Source organism: Salvelinus namaycush, chromosome 29, assembly GCF_016432855.1.
Source record: "Salvelinus namaycush isolate Seneca chromosome 29, SaNama_1.0, whole genome shotgun sequence".
Classification (NCBI taxonomy): Eukaryota; Metazoa; Chordata; class Actinopteri; order Salmoniformes; family Salmonidae; genus Salvelinus; species Salvelinus namaycush.
This window is the reverse complement of record NC_052335.1, coordinates 19,524,203-19,543,929: the sequence shown is the minus strand read 5'-3', so window position 1 is coordinate 19,543,929 and position 19,727 is coordinate 19,524,203. Positions and strand designations below refer to the sequence as shown.

The 19,727-nt window shown below is 40.1% G+C and overlaps 2 protein-coding genes across 2 annotated transcripts in view; one reads left to right on the top strand and one right to left on the bottom strand.

The window, feature by feature from the left end:
• Positions 1-9,808: 9,808 nt before the first annotated feature.
• On the bottom strand, positions 9,809-14,573 carry LOC120024322 (sterile alpha motif domain-containing protein 12-like). The gene is made up of 5 exons (XM_038968541.1): positions 14,477-14,573; positions 13,804-13,847; positions 12,238-12,382; positions 11,499-11,636; positions 9,809-10,736 (listed from the first exon to the last, which is right to left on the bottom strand). Exons 3-5 carry the CDS (start codon positions 12,356-12,358, stop codon positions 10,720-10,722), a joined length of 276 nt encoding a protein of 91 aa, XP_038824469.1. The 5' UTR covers positions 12,359-12,382; positions 13,804-13,847; positions 14,477-14,573; the 3' UTR covers positions 9,809-10,719.
• A 2,874-nt stretch (positions 14,574-17,447) lies between these two features.
• Positions 17,448-19,727, top strand: part of LOC120024514 (scavenger receptor class A member 5-like) — a 66,786-nt gene continuing 64,506 nt past the window's right edge. Inside the window, exon 1 of the mRNA XM_038968784.1 lies at positions 17,448-17,790. The gene's annotated coding sequence lies outside the window, so the exon portion shown is untranslated. The remainder of the gene's footprint in view (positions 17,791-19,727) is intronic.

The following is a 19,727-nucleotide window of genomic DNA, read 5'->3' as shown; positions in this document are numbered from 1 at the left end:
TGGTAACAGATTTCCAAAATGAAAATCACTTGGAGCTGATTTCCTGGGGGGTTTTACAGTTTTTATGTCCAACAATTAAATTAAATTAAAAAATATATTTATTTCTTTTTTACTTGGGGGGCCAAATAAAACCACACCAGGGCCAAATTTGGCTTGCAGGCCGCCTATTGGGGAACCCTAGTGCATTTTAGAGTTGAAGAACATCAACTACAGATACCCGTGCTTGTTTGAGCATCTCGAAGACTAAATTCAATGTAGAATCAGTTTCACAAGTGACAAACAGATTATTTTACAATTATAACATCTCAGTGGTGAGAATGCTATTGTCCCTGTCAGGAGCCGAGGCTTTTGCCATAGAGGGTAGAGTTCTCGTCTCTGGACCGCACAAGCTTTAGATTGAATTCTGCTAAGGCACTACATCGGTCAGCTACATTGGTGACCATGGTGGAATCCTTTCGATCCTATACGAGAGAAGTGGGAATACTGAAGTATGGGTTCTACAGTCTCCATCAGAGGCCCAGGCATTTGGCATAGATGGTAATGCTCTCATTTCTGGACTGCAACATTGATATACACATAGTGTATAAAACATGCTATTTCCATGACATATACTGACCAGGTGAATCCAGGTGAAAGCTATGATCCCTTCTTGATGTCACTTGTTAAATCCACTTCAATCAGTGTAGATGAAGGGTAGGAGACAGTTTAACCTCTAATTCCTCCCAATCCCGGATCCGGGAGCACCCCCATCAGTAAAAAAGCTGACTAGCATAGCCTAGCATAGCGTCACAAGTAAATACTAGCATCTAAATATCATTAAATCACAAGTCCAAGACACCAGATGAAAGATACACATCTTGTGAATCCAGCCATCATTTCTGATTTTTAAAATGTTTTACAGGGAAGACACAATATGTAAATCTATTAGCTAACCACGTTAGCAAAAGACACCACTTTTTTTACTCCACCATTTTTTTCCTGCATAGGTAGCTATCACAAATTCGACCAAATAAATATATAAATAGCCACTAACCAAGAAACAACTTCATCAGATGACAGTCTGATAACATATTTATTGTATAGCATATGTTTTGTTAGAAAAATGTGCATATTTCAGGTATAAATCATAGTTTACCATTGCAGCCACCATCACAACTCTCACCAAAGCGACTAGAATAACTACAGAGAGCAACGTGAATTACCTAAATACTCATCATAAAACATTTCTGAAAAATACACAGCGTACAGCAAATGAAAGACAAACATCTTGTGAATCCAGCCAATATTTCAGATTTTTTAAGTGTTTTACAGCGAAAACACAATATAGCATTATATTAGCTTACCACAATAGCAAACCACACAACAGCATTGATTCAAGCCAAAAATAGCGATAACGTATAACCCAGCAAAAGATATTAATTTTTTCACTGACGTGCTCAGAATTCTTCAGATGACAGTCCTATAACATCATATTACACAATACATATAGAGTTTGTTCGAAAATGTGCATATTTAGCGGCACAAATCGTGGTTATACAATGAGAAAAGTAGCCAAGCTGCAAAGAAAATGTCAGGAGAAATCTTGGGAGAGGCACCTATTCTAATCGATAACTAATCATAAACTTGACTAAAAAATACAGGTTGGACAGCAAATGAAAGATACATTAGTTCTTAATGCAATCGCTGTGTCACATTTTTAAAATTAACGTTACTACGACATACAGCGTGCGTTAAAGCGAGACCGCACGGAAATTAATGGCGGAATATGCATTTTACATTTTTCAACAGAACAACGAATTAACAGCATAAATAGTTCTTACTTTTTGATGTGCTTGCATCAGAATCTTGGGAAAGTTGTCCTTTGTCCAAAAGAATCGTTGCTCGGTTGTAGAATGTAGTCTTCAACGTTGCAATTAGCAGTAAACATTAGCCATGTGAGCCAGAGATACCCAACTCCCTAGAACGCCACACAAATAAATACCCGAAAATCGCAATATACTGACATAAACTGATATAACTCGGTTTAAAATAACAACATTATGATGTCTTTAACGCCTATATCGAATAAAAACACAGCCGGATATATCTAAGAGCTAGAACCGGAGCTTCTAGTACGATATGCCAAGGTCCTTCCTGCGTCAGAGCGAAGAGGGCAAAGACCGGACCTTTCCTTCCCAAGCCATTTATAACCTTTCAGATCTGCCTAGAGACTCCATTTCAAGTCTCACTATTCGCTGACATCCAGGGGAAGGCGTATGCAGTGCATCTCAACCAATAGAAGACAGGCAAATTAATAAACTGATCTGGGAACAGCTTGCACAATTCTGCATTCTCACATCCACATAGGAAAATTGCTCTAAGTCCAGTTCTGTTTCACTCACAGATATAATTCAAACGGTTTTAGAAACTAGAGAGTGTTTTCTATCCAATAGTAATAATAATATGCATATTGTACGAGCAAGAATTGAGTACGAGGCAGTTTAATTTGGGAACGAAATTATTACAAAGTGCAAACAGCACCCCCTATTGAGAAGAAGTTTTAAAGAAGGATTTTTAAGCCTTGAGACAATTGAGACATGAATTGTGTATGTGTGCCATTCAGAGGGTGAATGGGCAAGACAAAATATTTAAGTGCCTTTAAACAGGGTATGGTAGTAGGTGCCAGGTGCACCGGTTTGAGCGTGTCAAGAACTGCAACGCTGCTGGGTTTTTCACGCTAAACAGTTCCCTGTGGAACACTTTTGACACCTTGTAGAGGTGCCCCAACGAAACCACTTGCCCACACAACGTCATACACGCTGTCTGCCATCTGCCCAGTGCAGTTGAAACTGGGATTGTTAGCGATAGCATGGAAGGTATGCCCAAAGACAGTACAGTATGAAGATTGGCAGAAACTGCTTCTCCAATAGAAATCCCTGATCACACTCGTAGGAGATGTCATGGCGACGTTGGCTAGCTAAGCAAAATGCGCAGAAATACATAATCGGGTCAAATCGTAGTCTCGCACCGAACTATGCATGTGCAGGCCTTCAAATCAAAGGCACAAAGGAAAATGTGTCCGTTTGTCACTAGGTTGGACTAATAACACGTTCAACCACTTAAGACATTAACTTGAATCCAGGTAGTGCCTTTAGATTTTGAGAAAATTAACAACTAAGGAAGAATTTTACACTTCTCTCATTGACTTCTCAAAACCCAAACCCAGCCGGGTCTGCTTTGTCTGTTTCAGAAGCGTTACCGGAAGTCTTGTGATGTTGTGCCTCTGGCTTTAGAAACTCTGTGGTATGCCTTTCATTTTCTAGGCAATTCAGGGCCAAATGAATTCAATAGGCTGCAAGATGTAAATGTAGGTCTACAGTACGGATGCATTGGCCTCGTTTATTTTTCCGATGCAGTATCATACGTTCATATACTTTCTCTCATGTGGAGGACAGAAAATAAATAGAAGCATGTGAGTTCTGAAATGAGAGGATATTTGTTAATTTCATAATTAAATTAATTTACAATCTAATTCTACAGTCCTCAATGAACACAGCTTGATTTCGTAAGCATGTACACATATCGAATAAATATGATTTCCTATCTTGTTGCTCCAGAGTGACAGTTTGGGTGGAGTAAAACCTGTTACAGATGTAGAATCTTAATTAGATCACTCTTTTGTTACTGCAAATTTTCCTGCACGGCAATTCAAACTTGTAGTGTATTTGAGTTTTAAAAAGGCTTCTAGAGTTTGTAATTTCCACTTTGAAATGTCAGACTTAATTTGCCCTAATGAAAAATGTATCAACCCTTACAAAAATGTCCATTAATTATAATCCACGTAATAATTCACATGTCCTGTTGCTGCAGGATTATTTTCATACTGTAGCAAACTGGCTCAAATTAAGATCGTACATCTGTATGGTGGTTGATTTTGTTATAATGTCACTGTCTCTCCACACTATAAACCATTTCTCCTTTGTCTCTGCTGGGAGAGCATTGTTAAAGTAGACACTCTCTCTGTATGTTAACACACACACACGAGCACGCGCAGACGCGCAGACACGCATGTGTGCGCGCACACACACACACACACACACACACACACACACACACACACACACACACACACACACACACACACACACACACACACAGACACAGACACACACACACACACACAGACACAGACTTCTCATCCATGGAACATTATGTATCTTTCTGAAAACAATACGATATGAAACCATCTTCCATCCACCAAATCAAGGAAGAGAACTTGAACTTGACCTTACTGGTGGGAGGAGGACGTTCTTAGGCTTAACTCCACATCTTCTTGTGCTCGTAAGTTTAAAGTCTTGCATAGAATTCATTTCACCAAGATGAAACTTAGTAAGTTTTTCCCAGACACAAATGATACATGTGACAGATGCTCAGTGTCCACCGCTGATCACACTCATATGTTCTACTCATGCCCTAAGCTATTGGAGTATTAATCATCCTTTTTTACTACTCCATCCAAAGTTCTCGATATCAACCTGCAGCCTTCTCCTTTGATAGCTATATTTGGAGATCCATCTGTGCTGCCCACTCTTATCAAAAGTAAAGCAGTTGTTTGTTGTAGCGTTTGCTTCACTCACAGATTTTATATTTAATTGGAAATCCTCCAAACCAACCACAGTATCATCCTGGTTGAAAGACCTACAGCAATGTATTTTCTTCAATTACAAAAATGAGAGGATGCACTGATAACCTTTTCTTGAGATGACAACCTTTAATTTCCTTTTTTGACCACTTACCCTCCATTGATGAGGATTAACAACTTGGACCAACACGGAGAGTGAGGTATGGGATGTTGTGATTTGTTTTTATATTATTTTCATATTGTTTGTGCTCTTTTTCTTTTGATTGTTTGTTTCTTGGTTGGTCTTGTTCTAATAAAAACAATAAAACATTATACAGTTGAAGTCGGAAGTTTACATACACCTTAGCCAAATAGATTTAAACTCAGTTTATCACAATTCCTGACATTTAATCCTAGTAGAAATTCCCTGTTTTAGGTCTGTTCGGATCACCACTTTATTTTAAGAATGTGAAATGTCAGAATAATAGTAGAGGGAATTACTTATTTCAGCTTTTATTTCTTCCATCACATTCCCAGTGGGTCAGAAGTTTACATACACTCAATTAGTATTTGGTAGCATTGTCTTTGTTTAACTTGGGTCAAACGTTTCGGGTAGCCTTCCACAGGCTTCCCACAATAAATTGGGTGAATTATTGTCACGTTCCTGACCTGTTTTCTGTTGTTTTGTATGTGTTTAGTCGGTCAGGGCTTGAGTTGGGGTGGGCATTCTATGTTATGTGTATCTATGTTGGTTAATGGGTTACCTGATATGGTTCTCAATTAGAGGTAGGTGGTTTACGTTTCCTCTGATTGAGAGCCATATTAAGGTAGGTTGTTTCACATTGTTTGTTGTGGGTGGTTGTCTTCCGTGTCTGTGTCTATGCACCACACGGGACTGTTTCGGTTTGTTCGTTCATTTTATGTAGTCTGTTCCTGTTCATGCGTTCTTCGTGTATATGTAAGTTCGTTAGTTCAGGTCTGTCTACGTGCGTTTGTTATTTTGTAATTATATAGTGTATTTCGTGTCAGTGTTCGTCTTGTCAAATAAATCATTATGTATTCATCACCCGCTGCGCCTTGGTCCACTCTCTCACCCAAAAACGATCGTTACAATTATGCCCATTCCTTTTGACAGAGCTGGTGTAACTGAGTCAGGTTTGTAGGCCTCCTTGCTCGCACACGCTTTTTCAGTTCTGCCCACAAATTTTCTATATGATTGAGGTCAGGGCTTTGTGATGGCCACTCCAATACCTTGACTTTGTTGTCCTTAAGCCATTTTGCCACAACTTTGGAGGTATGCTTGGGGTCATTTTCCATTTGGAAGACCCACGCACCTCTACAACATGATGCTGCCACCCCCGTGCTTCACGGTTGGGATGGTGTTCTTCGGCTTGCAAGCCTCCACCTTTTTCCTCCAAACATAAAGATGGTCATTATGACCAGAGGACATTTCTCCAAAAAGTACAATCTTTGTCCCCATATGCAGTTGCAAACCGTAGTCTTGATTTTTTATGGCGGTTTTGGAGCAGTCTTCTTCCTTGCTGAGCGGCCTTTCAGGTTATGTCGATATACAGGACTCGTTTGACTGTGGATATAGATACTTTTGTACCTGTTTCCTCCAGCATCTTCACAATGTCCTTTGCTGTTGTTCTGGGATTGATTTGTACTTTTCGCACCAAAGTACATTAATCTCTAGGAGACAGAACGCGTCTCCTTCCTGAGCGGTATGACGGCGGCGTGGTCCCATGGTGTTTATACTTGCGTACTATTGTTTGTACAGATGAACGTGGTACCTTCAGGCGTTTGGAAATTGCTCCCAAGGATGAACCAGACTTCTGGAGGTCTACAATTTTTTTCTGAGGTCTTGGCTGATTTCTTTTGATTTCCCCATGATGTCAAGCAAAGAGGCACTGTGTTTGAAGGTAGGCCTTAAAATACATCCACAGGTACACCTCCAATTGACTCAAATTATGTAAATTAGCCTATCAGAAGCTTCTAAAGCCATGACATCATTTTCTGGAATTTTCCAAGCTGTTTAAACGCACATTCAACTTAGTGTATGTGAACTTCTGACCCACTGGAATTGTGATACAGTGAATTATAAGTAAAATATTTTTTCTGTAAACAATTGTTGGAAAAATTACTTGTGTCATGCACAAAGTAGATGTCCTAACCGACTTGCCAAAACTATAGTTTGTTAACAAAAAATTTGTGGAGTGGTTGAAAAACACGTTTTAATGACTCCAACCTAAGTGTATGTAAACTTCCGACTTGAACTGTATATTTGCACCGACAGTTTGTCAATAATTGTAAATTGTTTCCCCTAAAATGTCCATTGAGAAAAAAAATATTTCTGAAAATGATTTCACTCAGGCTCTATGGGTTGTTATCTTGTGATTGTATGGTGTGACTAACACATTGGTCACCAATGTCAGCATTATCTCTTTGCCATAAAACACATCAGCAGGGAACAGATGAAATCACCTAAATACAACAGCTTCCTGGCATGGCCTCTTCAACCTCAATATCACTTCCAGGACTGTTTCCACTGTTTATTCTCTCTAATCCAAAAAATGTATGCATCTCATGCCCTGCCACTAACTAATTTCTATATCAGAATGTATTGATCCTTTTCTTGCAGTTGCAGCTATGAATAATTTACAAGACAGTGACAAACAGTCTGCAGTGGCGTCAGATGGATGCACTGCTGGTTGGCTATGGCTGGCGGGGGATAGGGATGGGATGTACTACCATTTCTATAAATGCAAACACAGCAAACAGGGAGCGAAGGGAAAAATGCAGAGTTGTGCTGAAAGTGACGAGGTTCAGCCCCTCACAGGCAGCAAATAATTTAATTGCAAGGGATATGTCATTACTTTGTCTGTGGTTTTTCCTCACACACTTTCAAAGACAAGGGAACTAATTGGTTCATTATTCTGAAAGGAGCCCTGTCATCCTTTCCCCAGTCTAAAGTCTCCCCAACCCCTGGCTGCCTGTCTGTGTGACCGATAGGCATAAGTAGTGTCATTAGAGTAAGAGCAATGTCTGTTAGGCTGAGATTTAAGGCCCACCTCTTCGCTGGACCTCCCCAGGTATCCCATTAGAAACGCATCTCTAAGGCGATGTGCTGACCCAATGAAGTCATGATCAACATGCACAAAGACCTATAATGGCACTCCTCAGATGGTCTGTCCGTCTCAGTGTGGCAGAAGACATTCTGTGAGTTGTATGCTCTGCCGTGCAGCCATGCTACAGTACATCGCCTGAATTAAGCTTGTTACCTGAGCAATAAGATCATGTCATGAATTTAAGATAGGAAATACATATATTTGTAGCTGGATAATGAAGAATCAGTAAGTTATAACCCTTACTTGACACCTGGTTCGAGTAACCTTGTTAAACGTTCAACTAAAATGAGAATCAGAAAGCCATGTGAAAAGTTCAACCAACCCTTAATAATTAAGTAGTTGCTAAAAAGCTTCCCTCTTTTATCTGCTGCCTACATTAATGATTGATTCAGCGGTGCAGACAATAGACTGGAGATGCATTATGTCTTGGCAGAAGAAAGTATAGATTTTAGCCAACAGAGTGTCTATTAGATATGGAATATAACACAGACCAGAGACTCCACCATAGGAGGTTGGTGGCACCTTCATTTGATACGAGCCCGTGTGGTAATGGCTGGAGCGGAATCAGTGAAATGGTATCAAATACATCAAATACTTGGTTTCCTTGTGTTTGATGCCATTCCATTCGCTGCGTTCCAGCCATTATTATTAGCCGCCCTCCCCTCAGCAGCCTCCACTGGACTCCACGTTAACAAAACCCTGATTGCATTCTTGAACTGAAATTTGAGTGAAATATAAACAAGACAAAGAGGTTACAGAAACCCCCCCTAACTTATTGGAACAATATTTTGGCCAGGAAGTTTTACTGAGTCTAGTTACAATAAAACTGTTACTACCGAGAATGTATCTTGCTGTATGTTAGCTCCACTTAGCAGTCCATTGTAGTCCTTTCTCGAAAGTTCAACCCATCATTTGTTGCATGCCAAACAACACAAAGTTCGGTTCCATGTTTCTTTTTTTTCCTCCATCTCTTTGGGTCAAAGGCACGATTTGCTAACCTTTGGAATATTCGGGAAGCCCTCACTGTCATATATGATTAAGTGTCTCTCCCCGAGGTATATTTACATTTAACGTGAGTCAGCGCTTTCCTGATGCACCATCGCCCTGAATGGAGGAAATCAAATGCCATGCATCTCTGAGGGACATTAATCAGCCTGTCTAATTTGGTGTGCCCCCCACTGGGACCCTAGAGCCACAGGCTCAGCACTTGCTAATGTCCATGGAAGGTGAGGAAATGTAAACAGTCCTTTTATGGGGCACATCAGATTCAGCATGCCAGGCCTGGGCTGGGCTTTTCAGGAGCTGGATTACTGAATAAAGAAAAAAAGTAATGTTCCCCTAGAGGTGTTACTTTCACTGAGCAATGTGTTTTTGCTTGCTTTCGGCTGTCCTCTGTTTTCTGGCTGCCCTTTAAAAGTAGGAGGAGATTTAAAGTTTGGGTTGTCTGACAAGTGTGTGGTGAAGTGGGAAGCTGTATCGTGACGAGTCATGTAATAGAGACAAATGGACATTGTCTGAGGGCACCAGTGTGTCTCTCAAGATTTAGGCCACTGGCTGATTCTACACATTGATTTTTATATAATTATCAGCGAAGACAATTATTTCAAATGAACAATGATCAGATTTGGTCTTCATTAGCAAATATGAGTTGTCAGGTCAGACTCATGCACTAAATAGTGTTCATCCACAGATTTACCCACTAAACACCCGTGTGACATTTCATCCTCATCTCTTCACTGGAACAACTTGTTTCTCTCCTGTGTTCTAGGCTGGATAGCAAATGGATGTCTAAACATAGCGTTTCCTGTTTATGAAAACATTACACTATAATACAGGTATAGTGGTTTGGAGTTAAACTGCATTGCATGCTTTGCTAAGGTACTGTTTGAGCTTCAGATTTGACAGTCCTGCAGTTTTTCATGTGCATGTAGTGTCTAATGAAACGTGCAGAACCTTAGGGATGCACTAAAATACTTCAAACTGGAGCAAACAAACATTATCATTATACAATGGACAGGACATTTAAGTCTAGGGAGGAATTTCTCTGAGGAAGGAGGATTTGAAACATAAAAATATTTAGTATTTGCAAACATAGCACTTTTATTTGCTCCACTTAATATGCAAAACTGTTATCTCTGAGTAATTTAAGCAAGCACATGATTACACAATGAACTGTTTATATGAATATGTTCTAGGAGCAAATAAAATAGGATATATCTGCATAGAGTACATTCCTAGCTGGGTAGTCATACTGGAGGGATTCTATACGTAGTTGTGTTCCATTTAAAGATTTGCTAGACATTGCATTGTATTTGACAGACAGAAAAACTCTGCTGACGTCTTACAAACATGAGGTGTGGAGCAACAAAAGCTAAATAAAGACGAGTTTCAGTCAGAGGACACAACATTCCTACTCCAACATAAAACTATATAAGCAAATACATAAAACTTTAAAGCCATTTTGTCTCTGCCAGAAACTTCCCATTAAATGATCCCTATTATGTTCCCTGTGTAGGGCCTAATAGGTTTGAGCAGCATTTGGGTTGTTATCTAAATTATGGCCATGTGTCCCTGCATTAAACTCAGGACTAATTTACTTACTCTCCATTCTAATTCACACAGGGTCTCCTGAGAGTAATATAACAGGCCATTAGCTAGCCAAATCACTGCTGGGTACGGGATGGCAACATTTAGTCCAGATGAGGGATGCACTGTATCCCCTGTTCAAGTGGGGAATGATGTTCTCCCTCTGCAATAGCTGCCACATAGTGTATTGAGTATTGTGAAAAATAAGACCACAAGAGCAGCGCAGAGCGAGGGGCAAGGGCTTGATTCACAGACGTGTCAGTAAAACTACAACCATGCCAAAACCAATCTGTCCGCCTTCTTCAGGTCAATGACTACTGAAGGCAAATGTATTTTTTCTTCTCTAGTCCTCCACACCGTAGATGGACTAAATAATGATATCTCAGGCCTCTTCTTCTGTTATAGTCATGAAGAGAAACACTCTAGAGAATGAGAGATAAAAATACATTTGGTTAAAAATGCATTTGAAATATGCAAGCATACGTACCACATTGAACAAAGACCATTGTGAACTTATTTTATCTATATTTTGAACTTATTTAATCTATAGCTATCTTGTATCCATGCCAAACAAAGCCAATTTAATTATTTTATTTTCAGTTCAGTTGAATAGTACTGTTCATCAGAGGCTTTCACCTCTCTCTCTTCTCATTCGATGCCAATCTATTCTTGGCAGGTGTCTCTAAGCTAGTCCTCTTGCTGAAATACATGTCTGTCAATCACGTTGGCTGATAATGCAACCTCGTATGAGTCACTTTGGGTATATAGGCTACACTCTTCCAAAAAGGTTCCTAAAGGGTTCTTCAGCTGTCCCCATAGGATAACCTTTTTTGGTTCCACGGAGAACCCTTTTGGGTTCCATGTAGAATCCTCTGTGGAAAGGGTCCTACATGGAACTTAAAGGGTTTTTACCTGGAACCAAAAAGGGTTCTTCAAAGGGTTCTCCTATGGGGACAGCTAAATAAACATTTTAGGTCCTAGATAGCACCCTTTTTCTAAGAGTGTACAAGTGAACTCCTGAAGCCATCTAAGAGGACACAGTAGATGTCTGTCCCTTTCTGATGCAGTTTTAGACAATAAAGTAAAGTTAGGTCTTCACCAGAGAAGAAGTCGTTGATATAGGCTACAACTGAATTCCTGATAAAGTTTAAAAGGAGACGGTAGAATGGATGTTTGTTCCTCACCAGAGAAGATGTCGTTAAGGTTCTCAAGTTCCTCCTGGACCCTGAGGAGAAGAATGTCCAGTAGGATCTCCTGAAGATGCTCCACCTCCACCCCCATCCTCTCCAACTGGTGTTCACCCATCCTCAGCAGAGCTCGGCCTGGGGAGGGACAGAGCAAGAAGGCAAGAGAGGTGGTGAGGGGAGGCTACTATAGAAGGAAGCAAAATGATTCCAGTCAAATAAGTCAAATAAGGCTGGTAGCATGGATTTCAAATTGAATGGATTTCATATGACATGATGAACTTGAATTATGTGTCAAATTCCATTCCTAAATTAACTTGAATTCAAATGCACTTAGCCCACGGTGGGCAAAACTTCTGTCCCAGGATCTAAGCCTTAGGACACAAGGTTTTATTACTCATACAACAGTTGTTTTTACTGCATGTTTTTGACAAGGTTTTACTGATGCAACATTACAACAGTACTGACACTGTGAATGAGCTGTGTGGTTTGTAGAGGGTTAACAGTAACTGGGAAGATTAATGTTCCATGTCATTATGTGGGGTCCAGAACTCTCTGCAGGCATCCGTTACTTATACAGTACAGGGCTGAAGTAAGTCTGGGATAAAATATCACATATATTCACTTTTTTTACAATAATAGCAGTCTATTAATGATAACTGATGTACATGAATATACTGTAGGTTGTTTTGTACTAAGGCAAGATTTGGTAAGTAGAAGAGCTACTGAAGATAGCTACCGGATATGTCATGCTTGAAGATGGCTAGTTGGAGGACACTCTTTTGGTAGGGGTACTGCTCCTTGACCCAATCAAACACATCCACCACGGTCCAGAGGGAGACCCTTTTGGGGAGGCTCATTCTGGCGTTATTATCTGGGCTGCACTGTATATGTCAGGGAAGGAGAAAGTCATAAGTATCTAGTATACATCTGAGACTATGCATCCCTTACTTATATACATTTCTCAAAAAGTAGCAATGACAATTTGAAGTTGATTAATTATGCAATATCTTTGGAAAAAAAGCAGAATACTGCAGTCGTTAATGTTATGAGATGGTTGCTTTTGTATGTCAACTTCATTATAGTACTATTTCCTCAGCCATATCCCTGGGGTTAGGCCAGTAACTTTTATAGAGCTGCATCAATGTTTATTTGGCCTTTACATGCTGTGGGGCACTGTCTTGTTTTTGCCATGTTGGAAATATAGGAATGTTTTACTGATTTAATGAAGAGACTAATCTATGATGTTGGCAGGAACGAGTTCCCATATGAGTAATTACTGGACAGCCAGACGAGACAGTGAGAAACCTTTCATTAAGAGGACAGGAAAAGCAGGAAACCTCTCCGCTTGTATATTAGTAAATATTCTACTTGTCTTTTCCTACTAGTGCTGTCTTTGCTGATAACTTAATTACTACAACTGATATGTCGTTGTCTCACCTAGCTATCTTGAGATGAATGCACTAAATGTAAGTTGCTCTGGATGAGAGCATCTGCAAAATGACTAAAATGTAAATGTCCGTTTTTACTGCCTATGCAAAGAAAGCTGTAAACACTGTATGAAATGTTGCAGTAGGATCTGTTCCCAAGAGCTAGGGGCTGTGGGATTAGACTTTGACATCTGTACACAAACCACACCACAACATCATGTATGAAACATAATCTCATCAGAGAAACACCTTTATCAGTCTTGCTGCTTTCCAGAAGAATTGCATCACCATCTTCCTGATCAAACCCACATGAAACCACATACTCTGACCCAGTGCATTTCTGACTGGTGTGTGTAATTCAATGTTTTGTGTGATTCAAAGATGAAGTTGAGAGTATTCAATTCCTTACAATACATCCTGGATTAATCACATGACACTGGAGAGACAGGATCTAAGCAGTGAAAAAGACATACTGTGCATATTGACCATTACTCCCTACCCCAAATCTCCCCTTGGGCAGAGAGTTCCCTTCTGTTTGTTTTCACAAACTCTTGGAGACCCCGGACCGGACGGAGTACGGAGTATGAGGCAACAAGGTTTAGAGTAAATGTCACTGAGGTTTAAGACTCAGACCTAATCAAATATTACATCAAAGTTTTAGAGTAAAGTGCTGCGGGCCTAGAATGTTCTAGGAAAAAGGTTCAACAAACATTGTATGGTGCGTGGAATAAAGATAGAACGAGACAGCAAGATAAAAGGGAAGGAAAATGAGAGAGGAAGTTGATAAATCTCTCTGAGAGGAGGTCATCATAGTTAAGTGCATAGGTGCACCTTGCTCAGCTAATAAATCAAACTTGCCAAGTAATTTAACATACCTTCAACAGCTGTTGTTTGCAGGCCTACTCATGTTTTGCTGGACCTGGGTAAACAATAAGTGTATATCTTGTAGTCAGAAACATGGGCCCAACGTGACAAATACACCATCTTGTGGTGATATACAATACCCCAGAACATACTAACTTCCCATATTCTAGTACTCATGGTCATTTCAATGACATTATACTGTATAACCTTTAAAATTCTACACTGGTATACATTGAATTAATGATATAACTTTATTCCAGGTATGGTTGTAATTTTGATTTAAATTTTGCTGCACACCATACTGTATGCTAGTCAGTACAGTAATAGTAGCCTATTACATTCACAGGAAGTGTACTGCACTGAGGGAAATCTGTTGATAAAGACAGACAAGGGGACAGAAAACGGCTGAAACTAATTGGTAGCCTATTATATTGTAACTATGTATTTACTAGTACTAATACTATAAACTCTACTGTAAATGCTACCACGTCGCATTTGTAAGTAACGTTAAGCCTAGCGCATGTACGGCAAACTTTTGTAGTCCTTGTTATTTCCTGCCTTCGTATTATTCACTTATATGCGCTAGACTTGACATTCATGATAGTAAAAGTAACGTTAATAGTTATTGTAGTGTTTAATCAAGTACAGTTAATCGTTTTATCGGTAGTCATATCAGCCTCTTACCTGTCCCATTGTGCCCAACCCTTCCTGTCTCTGAGTCAGCCAAGCCAGCGTGCTGCGGTGGCTGTGGGCTAGTGCTGGTTCGGTGCACAGCTGTCTGGAGGAATAACCACTACTCGAGGGCTCCCTCGTGTGGAAGGAACTCTTCCTAAAAGGTGATCTTGGACCACAGCCATTATCATCCAAATAAAATCATATTTCATGCAGAGGAAATAAAGGTATTTCATGACGACCATGCTTCATTTAGGCTATGTATCTACTCGGCCTACAGAGTCATGTTTACAGCACAAACATAAAGACATTAACATTAGGCTATTTTATCTCTTTTGAGGGCTTTCAAAAATAATAGTTTATTATTTTTCTTCAGAAATGATAGACCTATCCAGTTGCTATTTTAACATGTAAATCTTGGTGGGGCAAAAAAAAAAAAAATAATATTTTAATGCATGCCAGCAAACCCATTACACAACACAACACTAAGCAATACATTAATTGCACTATAATGGTGACAAACGGTGCCCACACACTGTTAGGGCCTACATAAAGCTGTCCCAACAGCAGAGTCCCAACAGCAGTCCCAACACCTTACCACTGCTACACCTGGCTATCAGCAGAGCCATGTCTGGCAGCCAAACCCTTCATTCAGCCTCATTTACTGCATTTTAAAAAACATAGCTGATATGGCTGATTTGCCAAAACAAACGTTGTTTCTACTGACAATTGAGATGTACAAACTATGGCATAAGGGGACGACGAGTGGGTAAGAGGCAATCCGTAATTTCGATTAAGACATTAATGAGCGAGCTAGGACGGACATAGTCAATATAACTATTTGTTCAGCATTTTTTAAATGTACAGCAACAGAATTCAGAACATGGGCCATTCTTACAGTGTTCTCCCTGTACACCAAGTCAGAACCGTAGGATAAATAAAGGGGGCATATAAGCAGACAATGAAAGCTCTTACAATATTTGATGATTAGATTTCTATAAAACAGGCTATAGGCTACATGTGCACCACCAAGTCAGAACAGTAGGCAATAAAATAAAATCACGTCCGGTTGTGATACAGCTTGGAATTGAACCAGGGTCTGTAGTGACACCTCTAGCACAGGGATGCCGTGCCTTAGACTGCTGCGCCACTCAAGAGGGGAAAGGGAACCAAATTATTAGGGTGAGGCACATGGGCTATTAACAGCTTACTACACAACATACACTTAGTATTACTTTCTTAGCTACAGTATACACATCTCCCTGGCATATTACATCATTTATACAGCAGCATAAAATACATTTTTGGACTCACCTTTTTGTGCTGTGCTCATTTCAATAGGAAGGTAGCCGGTGGTCCTTTGTGGGCAAATTCTGTCATCAAACTTTGTCATAAAAGTCTGGCCTTCTCTGGATTTATGGTGCTTTCAAAACAACTGGGAACTTGGAAAAAAAACAAGGTTGAATCATGATGACGTCAGTGATCTTCAGGTCGGAGCTCTAGAAAGAGGCCCGAGTTCCCGACTTGCAATTCTGAGTTGGGTGACTGTTCAAAACGTATTTTTACAGTCAGAGCAAATTTTTTTCAGAGTTCCCAGTTGTCTTGAACTCACTGAAATCAGATTTCCCAGTTCTGAGTTTCCAGTTGTTTTGAGCGCGGCAGAAGTCATGCTGGATTGACACCATGAACAATGTTGAATGTTTATCCTGTTAAGGTTGGACAAGAGACCCTTAAACCCAGACTTGGGACCACACACACACTTCACTGAATAGCAGGCTAGTGATTGCTTTGCAATGCTTGCAGTTAGCCACTGATTCCTTCCAAACCACTCATTGTTGAATTTGCGATTTCTAACTTATTGTGTAATCTTAATGTCCAATGGCCGATGAGCACCGATACGTTTTATCTATCATTTCTCTTCATATGACAAGGATTAAAAAGGATTTGCCAGTAGATTGTCGACTTGATTCATGATGATGACTGCTAGTTAAGTTTTTGAAAGTATGATGTTGACATGATCAGTCCAATCAAAGCTGCTGTAGATATAATGTGATTTGATGTCATTTTTATCTGTGGCCAATAACCTTGAGCCTTCTTGGATGGGCACTTCTAATGTAACTCTATGGCAGCACCCAAAGGGCTTGAATGTTCTATCTCTACCCTTAGATTTGACGTGGTGTCCCCATGAGTGACAGAACACTGAGCCAATCACAGCGCAACTGGAGAACATTACCAACCCTTACCTCCATATTTCCCGCTGGCTGCACCACCACCACAGAAAGGACTGATAGGTTGAAACATCTGCATTCTGAAGCAGCCTTACTCAAGAAAGCAAAAAAGAGACCAAGTTTGTATGCAGCTTTAAAAAAAAAGATTGTTTGCAAACTGATATGTGACACTTATAAATGCCAAAATAACATGCAAAACAGCCCCCCCCCCCTCCCCCAATAAAAACTGTTTGGACACATACTGTGCTCATTCCAGGGTTTTTCTTTAAAAAATATATTTCTACATTGTAGAATAATAGTGAAGACATCAAGACTATGAAATAATACGTATGGAATCATATAGTAACCAAAAAAGTGTTGAACAAATCTAAATTGATTTTATATTTGAGATTCTTCAAAGTAGCCACCCTTTGCCTTGATGACAGCTTTGCACACTCTTTTTTTTGCTAGAAAGGTGGAGCTCGAAATGACGGGTCGCCACTGGACCTATCTATAATATATGTTGTTTATGAGGAATTAGTATAGGAGGGTAGTTTGGAGCTTGCAAGAAAGGCATTTCACTGTTCGTGTGCACGTGACATTACAACTTTAAACTAGTATTTATATAAGATCTGTAGAGATGGAATGCACCTTTCCTGTAATGTACCATGCTTAAATGCTCAGAGGAGGGCGTATTTGTTCAAAAATCTGTACAAAAGTTTTACCACGGTACATAATTTATACTGGACGCTGCCCTGCCCCAGGCGTATAAGTACAGCAACTAGATACTATATATAGAATGAGGTAAGAATGCATCTAGTCAGAGTTGTCCAGGCAGGGGTATTAGCCACATCGTAGTCTCCATGCCTACACTTTTAAAAAGGGATTAATTCACCCGAGCATCACAGACTGGCTGGTGCACGGATCTCCACTGGCTGGTGCACGGATCTCCACGCTGCGCTTATCTAGCTACTGAGAGAGTGAGACTTCAGTTAACTGTTTTATGTTGAAAGGAAACGTTTATTGAGATGCCATTGGGAAAACATGCACCCTTTTTAAATTGAAATTAGAGATGAGACATTTGCATCTGTTATACTTTTTAGTCACAACTTTGACAAGGTGAGTGACACACTTTTCAAAATGTTGCGTCAATTTGTGTAGTCTAGTTTTGTTACCTGTTATGTGTTCATTTGAAGACATCAACAAAGTGAACCTGAAATGCATTTATCCCCGAAAACCTTTTACATTCACTTGATTATGTCCATAGATAAATCATGTTCAGTATTTTTGCATCATGACCTTGAAATTGCACAAAAAAACGAGACAATTCTGTTTAATGAAATTTGAATTCCCACAAATAGAAATTAGATAGCCCCAAATAATGTAGCAATAATATAATTCAGATGTCATTATGGAGACGCTACAGGTGATCACCTGTAGCGTCTCCATAATGACATCTGAATTATATTATGGCCATATTATTTTACATCTGTGCTCTGGTATTCAATTTAACCTCAAACAAACGAGTCTGTTCCTTGTTGACTTAATGCCAAGAAAATGCATATCCGAAAGTTTTTGGTTTTATATTTCTCCACTCATGGGTGAAGTGTCCGCGCGTTTAATTAACTGGGAAATGGGTTAATTCCACACGGACGGATGGATACGGGATGTCTCTCTGAGACCACACCGCTGAGCTCTGCTGACATCGTACATTCACTCCACAGAGAGGCCACTCAGCTGTGAGGTACGCGCCTGGCCACTGGACATTTCAATTGTTTTCTCTCCTTTAGATTCGGTCACCATCCATGTGTGCACGTTCTCAGTGTGTCTAGTCTATGTCTATTCAGACCTCCCTGGTTGGCAGAGAGAAGGCAAACATTACTATGGCATAGTCACAAATCACAGTGTGGGCTTTTTTGTCACAATGATGGATGGAGGGCTTTATCCTCTCCCTTTGCCTAGAGACTTTATTTTTCATGATACACAAAGAAGTTCCTCATGGAGATTGGACATGCTCATGTGTTTGTTCCTGTATCTGAGGAGACATCACATGGCTCACTCATTGCCAGGTAGAGCAGTACCATGGAAGACTTGTACTGTAGCTTCCAATTCCAAAGGAAATATGTCTGGAGCCTACCACTGCCCTGCCTCCATGGAAAAACACAGTGGTGTGTGAGATATGGCAGGATGGCTTCCTGGGCATTGGTAGGGATGTACTTTCTCAGAAGTTTGCATTGGGTGACTATGATCAGCGGTGGTGATCACATACAGGTTTCCTAGCAGCCTGGTTCGGTAATAGCTGTGTCTGCCCGAAAATGTCAACTGACACTCCCGCTGCTTAATGAAAAAATCCAGATTGAGCTCCTTTTAATGACTTGGTTCAACAGTCCCACATCCGTTTCTGTATTTCACATTATATTCTCTATTACACGGTTAATATTGACCTATTCCTAACTGATGTCCAAACTACACTGTTTTCTCAGCCATAGCATACTGTAAAAGGTACATGCACCTTAATCCCACATCTAGGAGATTATTAGTTTTTTTTTATAAGGGTCTAATTTCTTGCCTGCTGCTACTGGTTCATATTGTAAGGGGAGGGGTCCATAGGTCTGCCTGAGCTGTGGCCTAGGAATGTGGGGGAGCATCACTTTCTCTCTCACACAGCTGTTCAGCTAGGAATGTTTACTGTCAGCCATTTTATCTCTTTCTCGCTCATAGACCACAGTCAGATTTATGGCACTAGATGGCAGCACAGGAGGCTTTGGATTCTCTATATTCTTGTCATGGATTAATATAATTCAATCCATGCCACTTGCATTATGTTAGAGGCTCTGCTGTCTGCTTTAAAGAGAAAAGTTATGAGTTTGGTTTTGGTTTTGTATTCCATGCTGAGAAGATAATAAGGTAATAGATCGGTAAGAATACTTGTGGAGCTTTGCCCTCTTGAATAATGTGTAGTAGTCTGAGAGACAGGGGATACAGTGCTTGACCTATGACCCTACCTCCACACTTCAACTTCAAATTAATAATGAATGCCTCGACACTGACAGGCA

Bases quoted from the DNA above. Each gene is read 5' to 3' on its own strand.
- LOC120024322 (XM_038968541.1), bottom strand. From the start codon at position 12,358: ATGAGCCTCCCCAAAAGGGTCTCCCTCTGGACCGTGGTGGATGTGTTT. The intron at 11,637-12,237 runs GTAGCTATCTTC...GTCCCTCCCCAG, and splicing joins CTTCAAGCATGACATATCCG to GCCGAGCTCTGCTGAGGATG.